Source organism: Poecile atricapillus, chromosome 4 (genome assembly GCF_030490865.1).
Source record: "Poecile atricapillus isolate bPoeAtr1 chromosome 4, bPoeAtr1.hap1, whole genome shotgun sequence".
Classification (NCBI taxonomy): Eukaryota; Metazoa; Chordata; class Aves; order Passeriformes; family Paridae; genus Poecile; species Poecile atricapillus.
Genome location: NC_081252.1, coordinates 37,950,368 through 37,967,218, shown reverse-complemented (window position 1 = coordinate 37,967,218; position 16,851 = coordinate 37,950,368). Strand labels below are relative to the sequence as shown.

At 35.9% G+C, this 16,851-nt stretch overlaps 1 protein-coding gene across 2 annotated transcripts in view; it reads right to left on the bottom strand.

Annotated features, from left to right (window-relative positions):
- The window catches only part of TLL1 (tolloid like 1), a 128,219-nt gene that overhangs the window by 18,355 nt on the left and 93,013 nt on the right, over window positions 1–16,851 (bottom strand). For both annotated transcript variants that reach the window (XM_058839014.1, XM_058839015.1), the window contains 4 exons: window positions 11,370–11,565; window positions 9,767–9,892; window positions 6,736–6,896; window positions 3,597–3,777 (listed from right to left, as the gene is read on the bottom strand). In XM_058839014.1, the coding sequence (XP_058694997.1) occupies window positions 3,597–3,777; window positions 6,736–6,896; window positions 9,767–9,892; window positions 11,370–11,565 (664 nt within the window). The remainder of the gene's footprint in view (window positions 1–3,596; window positions 3,778–6,735; window positions 6,897–9,766; window positions 9,893–11,369; window positions 11,566–16,851) is intronic.

The window sequence follows — 16,851 nt, the reverse complement described above, 5'->3', positions numbered from 1 at the left end:
TAAGTCTGAAACTTATGAAAAATGGAAGCAATTTAATGTCAAACTATGACTAATCCTTAGGTTATCTTCTCAGAAAATCAAAGAAAAAAAATAAGGGTATTTAAATATCTATATGGCTATTATTATTATCTTTTTGGAGTTACTTAATATTTCTGTAGTCTTACAGGCCCCACAGTGTGCTGAGTCCTGCAGGGACTTACTCCTAAGTCTCGGTCTTATAACAAAAACAGGAGACAGAGAAGGACAGAAGAAACACAGAGGGAGAAGAATAAAAACCTAATAATTGGAAATTTTTTTGTTTAGAAGCCAAATATCCAATTCCAAGAAGTTTTATTAAAAGTTTTTTTAAAAAATAATATAGAGTGACACCCTAAGTTTCCTCTCTTTATCAGAGAAACTTGATTATAAATATACAATAGAGTATCTGTAGAGCAGCTAGATCCCTGCAGACTCCTAAGTCAACTTTCTTCAGAACTCTCCCATCAAATGTAAATTTTACAGAACGTTGAAAAAAATTTTTTTTCTCACTTTCCAGTAGAACCTGTCTGGCTGTTAACACTATTTTACAGCCAAAAATATAATTACATGTTGTCTTGTAACAACATAAATACCTTCCTAATGCAGGTCATCTGCTGCCCTGTGTCACTGTTTGCTTTCACAGTTTATCACAGCAGGTTTCAACCATCCAAAAACTGCTTTCTGTCGTCTAAGCTGGAGCTGGGCCATGCTTTTTCATCTCTAACTGTGGTGCAGAATTCATCGCCAAAAGAGTTGCTGAAGAAAAGAGTAGATCTTTGGCTGTGCTTGAGGAACATTTTACAGTTCCTAATCTTTACACTAATTTGACTTATCCACCCTTCTACCTTGCTGAGCATTGCATATGCCCTTCACTGGTGAAGAGTGTAAGGTGCAGTGTTTTACTCATTACATTTTTTTCATTATGTATGTCTTTATGACTAAGTGCTTACACATCTGTTGTGACTTAATTAATAAAATTGGTAAATGCCTGCAATCAAGTGTGTATTTCTGCTCAGATATCACTCTAAAATTATTGGATTCTGAAGATTAATATACATATAAACAGGCAAAAACCCCAACACTTCATCAGCTTAAAAATTATGTCATCAGCTCCCAAAAGTCACAATACTTGAAGTCTCAAGTCTGCTCTTCACTGACAGATCAATAGCATATTATGCCCATATTAAGGAATTCAGGGATAAGAAAGTAACAGTGTTTTCTGACACTAAGATCTCTGATTAATTATTTGGAGATTACATCTTCTTTTTAGATACCTTAAGTTCAGAAGTTTTATTTGTCTCAAGAATTATAAAATTTGTTTTAATCAGAAAACATTGTTAAACAGGGAAAGCCAGATGACACAGAAGAATGGAATCTGCTAGAAATTAGAAAAAATGGAAGATAGTTGAGAAAGAATAAAATTAAATACTCATATTCAGATATTTGAACTCATATAAAATGCTGGCAGGAAGGAATTATGAAGCACTCAGTAAATTTATACACTTACAGATTCAAAGACTTTTATATCAAACAATTTATTTTTTTTTTTTGGCAAGGGATTAAATATATACTATATCTAGGACATAGCATACATTTCTATTAATTAAAAGCACATTAGTTCAAAACTATCCCTGACTAAAGAATTTCATTTGTGATCAATGACATCACTTAAACATTTCTTTTGTCAACTACCTTGTGAAGGAAAGATAAGAACATTTCATTCAGAACTGAAGTATATAAGGGAAATATTAGTTCTGAAGAATTACAACCCGATGCTTTGTAATCCATGACCTTTAAGTCTAGTCATTCCCCAAGATACAGCATTGGTGGAACCCACTCATTTAAAAAAAGTCATTTAAGCAAAATATATAAATACATGTATTTGTTTGAAACCAAAATTTAACTGACTATGGATGTATAAATGACCAGAATGTCCAGAAAACACAAATTCTGAACCACAGAGCTTATATAAATTACTACGCTATCATTGCCATCTTATATGAAATATCTGTAAGATTTTAAAAAGATTTAATAAACTTTATTTGCAGTTTTTACAACTTGAACATGTCAATATTTGTTCCTGTAAAAAGCTCAAGTATGTGACAATTCCTGCTGGCACAACTAGACCTACATAAAATGACTAGTGGTCTGCTTCTAGGAGAAAGCTCTGTTGTGTGCACGTATGTATTTACTCATTAAATAATGAGTAAACCTTGAATGCTTCTTGCTAATGTAAATCACAAATTTAAAAGTAAAAAGTGTTACTATGGGTAAAGATGGATCTTTGGAAGATTATGACCAGAGAGATATACTTAAAAGAGATCAAATGTTTGTTATGTCCTTATATGAGACAAAACACCTTTTTTCATCTTTCATGGTTGCTTAATAAAAATATCAAAGTAGTCATAATAAGAAAATACTGGAAGTCTAAACTGTTTCCTTTGGCAGATAATTTTTCACTTTCCAAACTACATCCCTTACACATTATACAGATTCTTATTAGTCATAGTTATTAGCTATTAACAGTAAGCAATGAAATACCATTTCATTTCAGTGTTGATAAAATATTTTGAGTAAGCAAATGCTAATAATGGTCATATATTTTACTACATGCTAAGTGTAATCAGGATTCTCCAGATTCAGATTTTTCACGGCTATCAAAAATCTGGGGCACAATCCAACTCCCAGATTCTTCTGTTTAACGTCTGGTTTAGGGAGGTGGACAGATGGGACTGGTGTTTTGTGTTGTTTTACACAAGGTAAGATCCTTGTGTGTGTGTGTGTGTGTGTGTAAACACACAGAAAAAACACAAAACAAACTTTCCCTACAAACACGGAGAGGTCTCCAGCCAGAGCTAGATTTCTATATTCCACTCTCAGTGGGTAATTGCAGAGGCCACTGTTAAGCAAATATTGCCTCACATCTTAAGCTTCACTCACGTGTAACTTTATCCAACAGTATAAGTCCTGTATGATATAAACTTCCACCGCTCTGATGTCCCTCAGTAAAATTACACTCATAAATAAAAAGACACAGGTTTTTTTGCAAGATCAAGATCTTAAACCCTGCTCTTCTGCAAAACATTAAGAAGTGCAAAGTTTGGCACAGCTGTACCCGTAATGTTAAACAAATGTTGTACCACAAAGTGGTAATTTCCCAACAAATGGAATATATTAAGAGACTTGAGTAGAAAAAATACAAGCGTACACAGTGTGCAATTCGTATCACTTTACAACTGGGATTTGAAGAAAATAGCAACAAAACTTAGGATAAAAGAAATCTTATAAAAATATAGAAATATAGTAAATTTTCATTTGTCCTCTGTATCTCACAAAGTTTACTTGCTTCTGCTGTTATTTAAGTATATATAGATATGTGAAATATATATTCCACAGACATTACAATTTGGAATGGTATTTTAAGACAGGAGAGGTTTATGTTTATGTAAATAAAACTAATTCAAAGCTACCAGGAAAACCATCAGCAAAGAAGCCACTCATTCCAAAATTATGGCTGCTCCACCTTGTCAGCGGATGCCCAGAGGCACTTAGAGATATACAAAGGTATTTTTCTATACCTGAGAAGAAGTGTGCCTTGAAGCCTTTTTTTGAGACAGTGTTGTCAGATCGGAACTCAATTCGCATGTTGTTGTACTGAGAGGTGATAACTTCAGGCACTTCTGTACCGCAGAATTTACCGTGGAGTTTGGAATCAGAAGAAAGGCCACTGCGAATCTCCACATAATCGTACTTGCAAACCTGAGAAAAGGAAGAAAGAAAAAATATTTGGCTAACCAAAATGAAAGCATGAAGCTGTTCACAAATATCAGAATTCTGGTTGGTATATATATTGCTGCTGAATAATAAATGAACAATACCCTTCTTCACTGTCTCCTGATTCTGAAAGCATTTGTAAATTCTTGCATTTGTTGATTTTAGGTAAGAATATTTTAAGGTCATTAACACATAGCTATAATATGAATTATGTTCAAACTTACATTTTTATAGATGCTGGCCTGTGTTTAATATCTAAATTAGAGATGCTTAGAAGCATTTCTGCTTAATGTAAAAAGTAAATTTACTTTTACCTACAATTCCATTGACAGTAAACTAAAATTCAGAAACATTCATCCTAAAAATGATACTTATCTGCATGCTATAAACCACATCCCTCAAACCTACAAACCTTCTACTGCTTGCATTTCTAAGATTTTTTTAAATATTAATTTTCACTTAGAAAATTACAAGGTAAATTTTCATCATTATATATTTAAGATATATTCATTTATTTTCAAATATATAACTTTCCACTATTAAAACCATGCAACTTTCATCGACAGTAGCATAGCTAATAATTTGGAACAGGATGCAAGCCATTTTCATTAAAAGGTTAAAAATAAAGTGATATAATGTAATAAAAACCCCTTATGCAAGGCCTACTTCTCATGGTAATACCTTCAATGCATAATCCCTTGGTCAACTTAAAGCCATCCACCCAAAAACTTCTAAGCTTCTTAGGCTCAACTATCAATCATTTAATCAAAAATGTCCCAGTTGTCTGCAATTAATAGCTTAAGAGAGAACATTGGCCAGGAGGATTCATACAGAGCTTATATTGGTTATTAAATCCAAATTGTATTTGAAAAATTGCAATTTCTAGTAAAAAAAAGTGTCAGGGGAGCTGGAAGGGAACAATGAAAAAGAATGTTTCAGCCTTTGTTGTTCTCTCTGTCTGTGAAAAATTGTCATAATTTCCAGTTGGTTTTAATATAATATATTGAAGATGCAGATTAAAATTTTATTGTTACTGGAAGAATTTTCACATGTGGCAGAGTAGAAAAGTGGCTAATTCAGTTGAAACTCTTTCTGTACAGTAGAAAGAATACAAAGATGCATAAAACTTGAGTTACTACCAAATGCTGATCTAGATTAATTGGAAGACATATTTATAATAATGCATGTGATTTTCAAATATAGCTCACTACACTGATAAATCCAACCAATTGCAGCAATATAATAGTGTTGAGTTTTTATGGTTGCATAGCTTTAGATCAGAAATCAAATGTAGTTTCAGATAGGTCTAACTTCCTCTATAGTACATTCCACTGAAAAAAATTTGTAAGGTAAACTGCACAATGTGAATGTAAAATATTAAAATTGTAATAGTCTAAGATATATGGTCTAAATAGAGCACCTATAACAAATTTTTTAAAAAAATTGAGTACTTGATAAATTTATACATTTTATATCTGCACTCAGACAATATATTAGAATTTTCCAGATATGTTTCTTCTGATTTTCAGAGGCATCTATCCTTAGTACCACTATTTAACAGTATGGAGCCAAGATTAAGTAATACATGAGATGATCAAACTTCAATTTCAGGTGTCACCATGGCCACACCATTGCCAGTGGCTTTAATTGTTGAAACACACTTAGAATTTTTCTTTCTGCTTATGTTACACATCTTTTATGACCTTAGAAAAGTTACTTAACTTCATTCCATGCCAGGTGTTTTCCTTGCAGATCTTGCTCATGTACCAATAAAGTGCAAGAAAAAGGTTTTTATTACTTGTTCAAATGGTAATTAAATTTTAATTCTTTTGGACTTTTAAGCTTTTATTACATCTCTTGCAGTTTTAGTAATAATGATTACAGGACATGAATGTAATGTACATATCACTGAAAACTGGAATTTCATGGACTGGAGAATCCACTCCAAAAAATTACAGAGGAAAAAAATCTCACATTGCTGCCTCTGAGAATAATATTGAGGTATTTTGGAGAAACCATAGCTGGTTTGGTTCTTAGTTATAAATTAAACTCCAGGTTTTGTCCCTTCAAATACCTCTGCCCAAAAGGTGGGCCATCTTTAAACTAACCACACTGCTGCAAATTTATTTAGTCAGAAATAACATCCTGGGATTTGTGTTCTTAATGCCCTGTAAAGAATGTGCACATAAACTCAGTGTTTACAGCATGTTATGGCTGGAGTGTGGTGAGGGAATTCAATGATATGACAGAGAACTGCCTACGAAGCAGAACAAAAACTGAAAAGGATGTTGAAACCCACATTTTACTGCTTCTCATCCAAAAAGCATTGCAACCCCCACCACTTTGTTTAAAGCCGTAAAGAGCATCCTTCAGCACATGGAGGGCTCTGCCCTGTTCCTACTCCTAGCTGTGCAGAAGATCCCCCATGCCTCTGGGGGCTGCCCAGCTCAAAAACTCTGCTGTTCTATTGGGCCTTATTTCTGGTCCTGCTCAGTTCAAAACATTCCCCCAGTGAGATACTTGTGATTTAAATGCTCCCTCACTCCATCACTAACCACAGCTTATGTGTATTCTTTGTAGTCAGTCTGTAAAGATGATTTGGTTTCTCCAGATTTTCTTGAATTCTTTCCAATACGCTTCATCCCCATTTGCTCTGTTTTATTTTGTTGATAAAAAAAGTCAGCTGAGACTCAGCAGAGAACATTTTTTAAAATTTGTTGTAATACATATACATTTAGATGATATGTAAAAGAGAGCTATTCTTTCCATGTTTGTTTTGAAAGAATCCAGAAACGGTCCCAAAACGAAAACAAGAATATCCATGCTTATTGTCAGCATATGAAAGGTCAGCAAGGGTTTCATAAGACAATATCTATTCTCAAAAACTTGTGAAACCATTTAGCGTGTAACAGATTGTGCAGCTCTTTGTTCACGGTTACTTACTTCATTCCCTTCTAACTCAAAAAACTCAAACTTCATCGAAATTCGGTATTGTGTTGGGGCAACCACCTGCCACACACAGTTTTTGTTTGGAGGGTACTCTTTTGGCCACCCTGGTGTGGTTATAGTCCCATTTAGCTTTGTCAGGAGTCCTCCACAAGCAGCTGTAAAATAAAAGAGAACATAATTTCTTGACTGACAGTGTGTTTTACTATAAACAGAAACACACTGAGGAGAATCAGTCATTACTCACTACTTATATGCTGCAATGCCCAGACAGACTAATCAGAGCCTTGCTTTATCACGCTTGGTGCAAACAAAGAGAAAGAGACAGCCTCTATCTTGAACAGCTTGCAGGTTTGCGGGCAGAGATAAGTGTCAGGACTACACAAGACGTTATCATATTCATTCTTTTCCCTTCCCTCCAGAGACTCTGGTTATTCTCTCCCAGCCTTTCCCATGCAAGTCCTCTGACCTCACCGCCCTCCCCAAGACCTTGACCACCCCTCTTCTGACAGAGGGATACATAAGATGTGCTTCTCTCCGTGGTTGTTGATGTGGAATCAGCCCTACCTGTCTCAGCTCATCTGGCTGTATGTACCTCCCATAACCTACCAGGTAGGGTCACTTCTTTAGAAGAGCAGTCATGTACACATCGGTCACAATTACTTTTGCTGAAGCATGGATGTTCAATTAAAAGAGAAAATACCTCTTATTTACAAATGTAAGCCAAATAATCACCTCCATAAAACAGAAAAAATACTGTACTATGTTCTTGAATGCAGTTCAACTAGCAAAGGATAAACTGATTAATCTTTTCCATCTGTGCAATTTCTTTTTTTTTTTTTAAGGAAAGTAATGGGATTTAGAGAAGCTCTCCATCACACTCTGCTACATTGATACCATTACAGCTCTGTGACAGCACTGGAAATCATCCACAAATCTCTTTCCAAAGAGCTGAAGGGGGTAGCTCTTCTGAACTGCTCTCTGCTAACACTGGATGCTTTAAAACCTGGCTATTCCAGTCTAGCTGATGATCTCACATACCGCATCTACTCCATCTAACACAGCCAGGAGAATTCACCTGCCACTGTGTCAAGGCTCATTTTGTCAGACACACACCAGTGTTTCTCCTGGTCCCTAGTTTTCCACACAGCACACTTCTTGGTATACACATTAAAGTAATCTGATGGGAATGGGTGGACTAAGACCCTGGGTCACAATTCAAAAAAGTTTTTTTTGTATCAAAAAAGGACCAGACATAGGTTTTGAGACTGTATCCAGATGACACAAGCTGCCCCCTCAAATGATCCAGTCTGGGTCAGAGATTTCAGTCTCTGCATTTGATCATTGTTCCACTGATCCTTGAGGCAAGGGCAGGAAATGTGGAAATAGTGGAAAAAGAAAATCTTAATGCTTCCTAATATGCTGCCATTGGTGGAGACTTGGATTAGAAGACCATAAAGCAAATTTCTGTGCATGTCAACACCGAAGCGAAGTATAGGGCAAATTTTCTGACCCAGAGGCTTCTGCTCATGTGTGAATTAATACAGCTAGCTCACCCCTCAAAGGCCCAAACTATAATGAGGAAATAAGGTTCACAGTGACTGCACAGTAATTTTGATTCAGCAGTCCCAAGAATTATCTACATACAGTGAGTGCCACCTCAGCAGGAACAAACACATACACACTTTTAGAGACTGCTCAGGGCTTTTGCTCTACACTGCACTGCAGTGCTTAGAGTGACTTCTTTTGACAGAGTTGCTTCACTGTTTGGGTGCCAGGAAAGTATCTCTTTTCTGTTTTTCAGAGGCAAAGAGAAGAGTATTCTGAAGTAATCTACTCTAATATTCTGACTTGAGTCAGCAAGCAGACTAAACTCAATTCCTTACATAAATTTGGGCTAATGATCCAAAGATGAAACCTCTGTCTTCATGGCCCCCCCTTAGATTAAACTTATTTTCTTATTGTCTGCCTAATATGGAGACATCTAAAAAAATTATATTTCCAGTGTTCTCATTACTAAAGGTGGGGGAGGGAGGAAAAACAATCAAAAAAACCTCAACCAGGTTGATGTGAGCCACAACCAAACATGCTTTTAACCTAGGACTTTCACCAGCTCACATAAACATAAAACAAACAAAAAACCAAAACCAACCCCACATATCCAAAAGCAAAATAACAAGAAAGAATTTCAAAGAAACTAGACAAAACTACCCCAAATTGTGAAAAATAATGAATTAAAGCCAGGAAATTGGAAAAAAAGACCAATGAATTGCATCAGAAGAAAACCAGGACTTCAAGGACTCCAATTTTCAAAATCCATTCCCTAGTCAAACAGATTATCTAAGAATAAATTTGTGCCATCCTTTGATTTATTGGTGTCTATGAGTAAAAATCAAACAATAATTGGTGTGCAATGATCAAGAGCTTATGGTTCTCTCCTTTGATATGAAATATGCAGAGAATGCAAAATCTTATCTCAGTTCAATCCTATGTTTACACAGACTTCCACTTATCTCTTTCTTTTTTCTCCAAATGATAATTTGAACACGCTTTGCTCACCCTAAGTAAGAAAAATTCACAATGTGACTAGGAGTGGGAAGGATTCCTCTGAGCTTTGAGCTAAAATAGAGGACCTTGCCCTTCTAGACCTGCCAGCTTCCCAGGCACATCCCAGTCAGAGGTGGTCAAAGGGATCATTAAACACTGATTCTGAGAAAGTAGCATATTACTCTACTGGTAACTGTCTGCTTGAGAAACTTTACTTTGGTGAGTATGAATAGTATAAGAAGTGATAAGAAGTCCTACTTTGAACCATTCCTGATTGGCTAAGAGCAAGATCGGAAAAATGAAATTGTTGATATGGGACAAACTTGGCTCTGGTATCATTACTAAAAAGACAGCACTGTTTTTCTGGGTTGGGTTCCATGGATTTCATGGTGCTCAGACAGAGCCTAAGAAACGTGTCACATTTCATTCAGGCAATGGCACTCTGAGAGCTTTAAGAGCCCATAAGACAGCAACATTGTACCTTCACAACTCTTCTTGTCAGGACCAAGTTCATAGCCAGGATCGCAGGCGCACTGGTAGCTGCCCAGGGTATTTACACAGCGCTGCTCACAGCCACCATTGTCAGGTTTGGCACATTCATCTTCCTCTGCCAAGACAGGGAAGAATGCAAAAATGTGTTAAATAATTACCTTCCTCAGCTGTAACTGCTGGATCAATATTAACCCAGATACCTGTAAGCATGCCATTATAAGATGCACTACATAAAACACTGTGGTTGCTGGCTAGAGGATTTTCAAATGCTAAGGTGACCTGTAATGGAGAAAATAAAAATTTGTCCTTTGTGGGGTGTGGGTGTTTGGGTTTCTTTCTTTTTTTTACAATACCTACTGACAGCTGCAGAACTAATTTATAAGCACTTTGTGTGCAGCATACAGTAATTCAGGCAGCCATAATCTAAAGATTGTACAAAGTATTGAAGGAAAGATTGAAAATCCACAGTAGGGTCACTTGAAGGGCACTTTATCTCCCTCAGAATCAATCTGTACATTATCCTGAATTCATACTCAAAAACAGATTAACAGAATCCTCAAATCCTAGGTTTTTATTCTACTGATATTAAAAGGAACAAGATGAATCAGGGCTGGGGGAGGGAAAGGAATTGTGTGTTCTCTCCACTAGCTCTGAAATGTACCCATGAGAGTCATTACTGAAATATTCCTCAGATGCTGGAATAGTGTTTTCTTACACCAGGACAAGTAATTTCCCAGGAAAAAAAAAAATCAGAACTCCTACTCTCATGCCTATAGCCCTCAGAGTTATAATTGTCTACAATGAAAACTATCAGCTAGGATTAGAAAAGCCATGGCTCGTTTTCAAAAGAGCAAAAAGGTTTTCCTGGTGGCATGACCTGTATTTCAAGCATCACCATGGCCACACCACTGCCAGTGTTCTTGACTGTGCCACCAGCAGCACCATGTGCAAATTACAAACTTTCCATGCATCAAACGCTTCAGGCATAGCTGCAGTTGTATGACACCCTCCTCTCCCCAAAAAACACCCATAGCTGAAGGAAGACTACGAGGTTATTGCTCAGTATGATCTGTTTTTTTGGGTTTTTTCCCTGCTTACAGAAAGTAATAAATTGATAAAGGAGACCAATCCAGAAAATAGATTAGAAAAAAGCTGACAAGGTTTAGACAAAGTAAACAAAAAAACAGGAAAAAAAGCCATTCGCAATTATACTGTTTATATTTGATAACACAATGTATAAAAAGTGCCACTTTTTTACAAAATCAGATATGCTTCAGAATTAAGTTGATTAACTGAACTTCAAGACAGGAGAAAGTTGTGCTGAGTATGTCCCTTCATTCTTTGGACATATTTTACTAGGAGATTCAAAAACCTCCACTGTTTTGTTTTGAATAAATTGTATGCCCAGGGAAAAATATTCTAGAGAAAATGCAGTCTATTAGTAAGAAAAGATTGATAAATATTTCTAACATCCTTTCATAATTTTTCTAGTCCACAGCTGCTCACAACTCCCAAAATGTGAGTTAAATAAGTTTTATTATTAAAACTTATTACCAAAACCATTTTAAACTAAAATAAGTTATAAAACTTACCTTTAAAAAAGTTAGCTGCAAATCCTGCTTTGTTAACAGTTCCATCAGAAACAAACTTCATCCACAGTGTATTAGAGGTAGATCTAATGTCTTCTGGTTTGTCGTAGCCACAAAAGTGACCAATTAAAGGACTGTTTTCATTTGTTCCATCTCGAATTTCCAAGTAGTCATATGCACAGTTGTCATGTCTTTCAATCTGTAAAACATAATTTTCAAAGTGACCTACCTGAACTTGACCATAAAAATCAAATATCAGTCAGATAATAAACAGAATTTAAATGTTTCAAAATTAAGGTTGAAGTCTCTGTTTAGGGTTCAAGTATAAGGAAGATGAATGAGCATCACTGAATGGATTTTAACTACACTTGTCTTCTACACAAAAAAAAAAAAAATTGAAATGTTACTAAGGACACAACAGTCTAACTGGGAAAAAAATGTAACTAAGAAAGATATTCTCACCTCTAAGCTTCCAAGTGTTCTGTCAAACTTCTACTCTCACCTCAAGTCAAGTTCTCTTTTCTCATGTACACTCAACTAAAGAAGATTAATGGCTCAGCAACTAAACAGGTCAGAAATATTCACTGTTTTAGCAATATTAAAAAGCTCAATTCTGATCAACATGATAAGGTTTTTAGAATCTCCCTTTATCCTCCAGACAGAGTAAAATTTTGCACTTGTCACTGTTCACTGATATTGAAGGATAAAGGTAAAAAATTGTAGTGCGTAAGGAATTTGATGCTTAGGAAGAAGTAGATCCAAACACATATCTAAAATTATCAGCTCTTAAATTACTGATCTAATGATCAGTAGTCAACAAAACATAGGACAAAAAGAAACTCAGTTTTCTGTGGCAGATGTGTCTAGTTTCTCTTGCACAATTCCTGATTTCAGGTGTCCGCTTTTTATTCTCTGGGTCATTGACTGAATCTTTGCCATACTGATGGAGAAACCTACTGAAACCAGAATAAGTGAAAATTTCCCTTTCCACTTAAACTTTCTTCTGGATGACGCTCAAACACAGACCAATACATGAGTGGGTATGTGTGTACGTCTACTTGAGCAGTGAGCCCTGTGCTCTTTACATAATACTGTTTGCAGAGTCAATCGGAACAGGGATTGCTCCACAGGGGAATGGAGCAGCAGCCTAAATATGACCTTGTCCAGAAGCTAGATAATTTAAGATGCAGTATAGATACCGAGAGTGTATCTTTCTCAACAGAATTAAAAACCCTCTTGAGCTGGGTCTTTTTACTGCTGGAATACTTCACATCACTCAATCTTATTTATAAAAGGATTAACTAGATCCAAGCATTCAAAAATAATTCCTATAAGAACACTCTTGTTCAATGAACTGGCTGAATTGGGAGGGGCAAGTTTAGGGATGGAGTGGATGACAGGATCACAGTCAGGGAGGTAGAAGGACTGGAGAAAGTCCCAAATCTAATTCAGCACATCCACATTCTGTTAAATCAATGAAGAAGTCTAAACTAAGCCCAGAAAAATCTACATTTGATTTCCAGAGTGAGTTTTTCTTGCACCTAAACTTCATAGTAAGTAGAAGAATCCACTGGTTCTCTGCTCAACTTGTGCATCATGACCAACACAAAGCTCAGGAATCACCACAGACTAAGGAGCTTTCACTTAGCACACAAAGATTTTTTATGTAAGAGTGAAAATTTGGGGGGAAGGAACTGTCTGATTTTATGTCATTTTAGTGGCATCAAAATATGTCACTCACACACAATATTTCTCTATCTTTCCAACTTTCCAATTCTTCAGGCATTTACATGCATATTTTTCTCCCACCCACTCCTCTATCATGAACCATATTGCTATTTACTGTAATCTCCTAGACGTTTGCTCAGGAATTGCTTTGGGACAGAGTTTGGGAATGAGCGATGAAAGCCAGGAAGATTTGGGATGCAACCACCAATTCCTGATTTTAGCGGCAATTGTATGCAACTAATGTGGTACATGAGCACCGGTAAGTTTTTGACAATACCAATTCCAAATTTTCATTAATCTATATCATAAACTCATTACATCATATTCCAATTTGAAATAAAGTCTGCCTTGTTATCTCAGTAAAAATCGAGAATGAATTGGTCCAAAGCTCACTAATATCAATGAAGGAATTGTGCATTTTCCCCACACGTGTGGTCATTTCAGCACTCAAGATATTTAATTGACGTAATTTTTCTTCCATGTTTTCATTTCTTATGGGCAACATGGGAATTATGATTATCCATCAGTCCAGTGTTGCTGTGAGTTACACTTGCCATTTCTATTATTCTATATCATTCTATAAATTTCTATTGAGGCAAATTAGTAATTTCTTTTCTGAGGATCACTTTATTTTGGGCAGAAGAGAACAGCTAAAAATACATTTTGTTACGAAGTTTCTAAACTTTCTAAGCCAATAAGAATCAACCAACTTGCAAAGCGCTATTGAGTTTCAGAAAAACCCATTCGAAAGGTGGTTGTTCTACCATATTCATTATATTTAGTTTACTACTAGTGCAAATGATGCCAGTATTATCAATATTAAGGGATTAAAGGGTTACACCTATTTATAACCTAACGGGTAAGTATTGTGGTTTTGAGAAATTGCTTATCAATGAAAGAAAATATTATAAAATTTGGGGTTTTTATCCGTACCTCAAGTTTTAAGATTTTGCGGTACTATCATCTGGGAACACCACCATAGAAAGATCTATTACACCTGCAATAGTCTCTTGATCCTCCTGCTTCTTCCTATCTTTTCTGTATATCTTTGTTATTCTTCCTACTTTGTTCCTTGAGGAAAGTCTCTTCCAGTTAATGACAGAACCCCTGGTGAATTTGGTTGTAACTGGACTGATCCCATAAATCTTGTTTACTGGAGCACTAAAATTTCACAGGATATTCACATGATATTACATGTTGATGAGAAGAAATACACAGAATGCTAGCAAATTAAAAAAAAACAAAACCCCATAACTAAAAATTCTTTATAGAAAAATGCATTTCCTATAGGAAACTGAAAGATAACCTCAGCTCCTGAAAACCTTGGAGGAAACCACAAATTTGAATGGCATCAGAGAACTAAGTTGAGAAAATGACAGAAAAATTACTAAAGCAAGCACATAAGAGCAAGAAAACACTATGAAATCACCTAGAGAAATGGCAAGCCAGAGACTTTCTCTACATCCCTTCTCAAAAAAACCACCACATAGGTAGTTTCAAATTTAGAAAACAACAACTAACCAAACCAAAAAAACCCAAACAAAAACCCACATAAAAACAAACAAATACACACTCCAGAGTACCTTTGTATTATAGCACTCCTCCAACAAGAAAAAATAAACATAAAAATCAAAATCAAAGCAAACAATCAAAAAAATCCCCTAAAACTGAACAAACAAAAAATGGAGAAAAAAGGATATGAAGCACAAATATGGGAGAAATTCTACTGCAGTAAAAATCTTTACATTATTTTTTGTCATTGTTCTTTTTTTTGTTTATAAAGTCAAACTGCAATACAGGTAAACATATCTGCCTCAGATTGTAGACTTCAGTCATACAAGATGGTAAATATGCCTAGTGAAATCAGAAGATCAGATAAATTTTATTCCCTGATTTATGTAAAAATAATTTAAATGATTGCTATCTACACAGAGTTTAGCAAGGTCACCCAAATGAGAAAGATTAATATGAATGTGCTCTACAAACCCTCTGGATTGTGTTAGCTGGTGAGACTGCATGCCAAAAAGAGTTCTTAAATAAAAACCCCAAATAAACTAACAAAAAAACCCTGCTAATTTTCAAAGAACGGTATTATGAAGGTGACTAAAAATGAAAAAGATGGAGTTACCAGTCCCAACATTTCTACTCTGACACAGACAGTGGAAATTATAGCAGCCAAATAAGAAAGTGTAATACTGCACTCAGTGGAAAATGTGTTGCCCACAGCAGGCAAAACAAGATGACTCATTGATACAGTTGAAATTCTCAGTTTCCCCAGTGCTTCCATTTCAGAATGAAGGTTATTTATACCATTATTTTTTTCTAGTATTACATAGGGATAATGAGAATTCCTCTTACTTAACTGTACCTTTCAGAAGACAGAGAAGTAATTTTCTCACAAACACACTGCAATAACTCTCTGGCCTGACATTTACTTTCTTCTGTCTCAGCTGGCACCAAGAACTGTGATTTTTAAACAGCTTTTTGTTTTACTGGGCAGTGCACCAAGGATTCAGTCCAGAGAGGGACTCGGTATCAAAAACCAGAACACCTACCTTCAAGAGCTGGGAGCAGAAATGGAAATCAAACACAGTGGTGAATGTCCAGAAACTCCAGAGCAGCTCCCAAAGCAACTCCCATCCTCAGCAGGGAGCTCAGTGGATGAGCCAGAAAGAGATGCCACAAAGACAGATATAACAGCCTTGTGCCTGTCTGGGCTGCCTCATTTGGTGCTCAAGGGCATCTTGCCACTCTGGAATTACAGCTCAGACTCTCCCTGGAAAAGTATTTCAAGCCCCTACTGTTGGAAATTTTAATTTTTTTTCTTTTCAAAACACATGAAGTATAAGCCTCAGCTTGAGACTGTCCCCTGACTATATTTCTGCTCAATTTCCTCTTTCTTCTTATGAGGTGTTAGTCCACATGTTTCACCTCTAGAGAGTGCCATAATACTAAACAGTCTGGAGAAAAAACTGGACTTCCTAAGGCCTTAATCACCTGTCTACAAAAATGTTCTGCTGTTTGCTGGTCCTTTGCTTCTAGTTATTTCCTTTATGGTGAGGCACAAGCATGCCATCTTCACACTTGTAAATAGTCCCTAACTTGGTGATTAGGAATAGGTCCTGAAAGATAAGGAGAGATGGAAGTTTGATTCTCCCAGCAGTGATATTGAACTGAGTTCAAGCCATAATGAACCATTACTGATCAACTGCATCCCAACCAGATATTGCAGCAAGCCTCTTTTGCAGAGGAATAGGGCCATTTCCCTTGTCATCGCATTAAAAAATGCTGAGCACCAATGGCAGACTAGAAAACTCCATATCTAGTCAATAAATTACATATAAGGTACTCAAAATGTTAATTTTCAACAGGAATTAAATAAAGAGACTAACATACTACGGTAAGTAATCTTGAGCCAGGTCATGCAGACTCAGAAGATCAGGGAAAGCTGATCTTGTCTGCACTAGAACTGACATTAACTCAGAGTTTAAAATTTAAAAAAATGGAAAATGAAGTAGAAGCTACAAAATTATTAAAACTCCTATACTTTACATTCATAATTGCTGATAAAGTCTCATTACCATATTGTCTCGCACTCTAATCTTTCTACCAGTCATAACAAAAATGTGCTGTAACACCAAAGTCTGTCTGCAAGACTAAAGCATCAGGTTGGAAATTATAGCTATGTTTACTATACCTGTATTTATATCTATGCACAACATAAAGCAAAAAAATTTAGATTTTTAAAAAGTGTTCT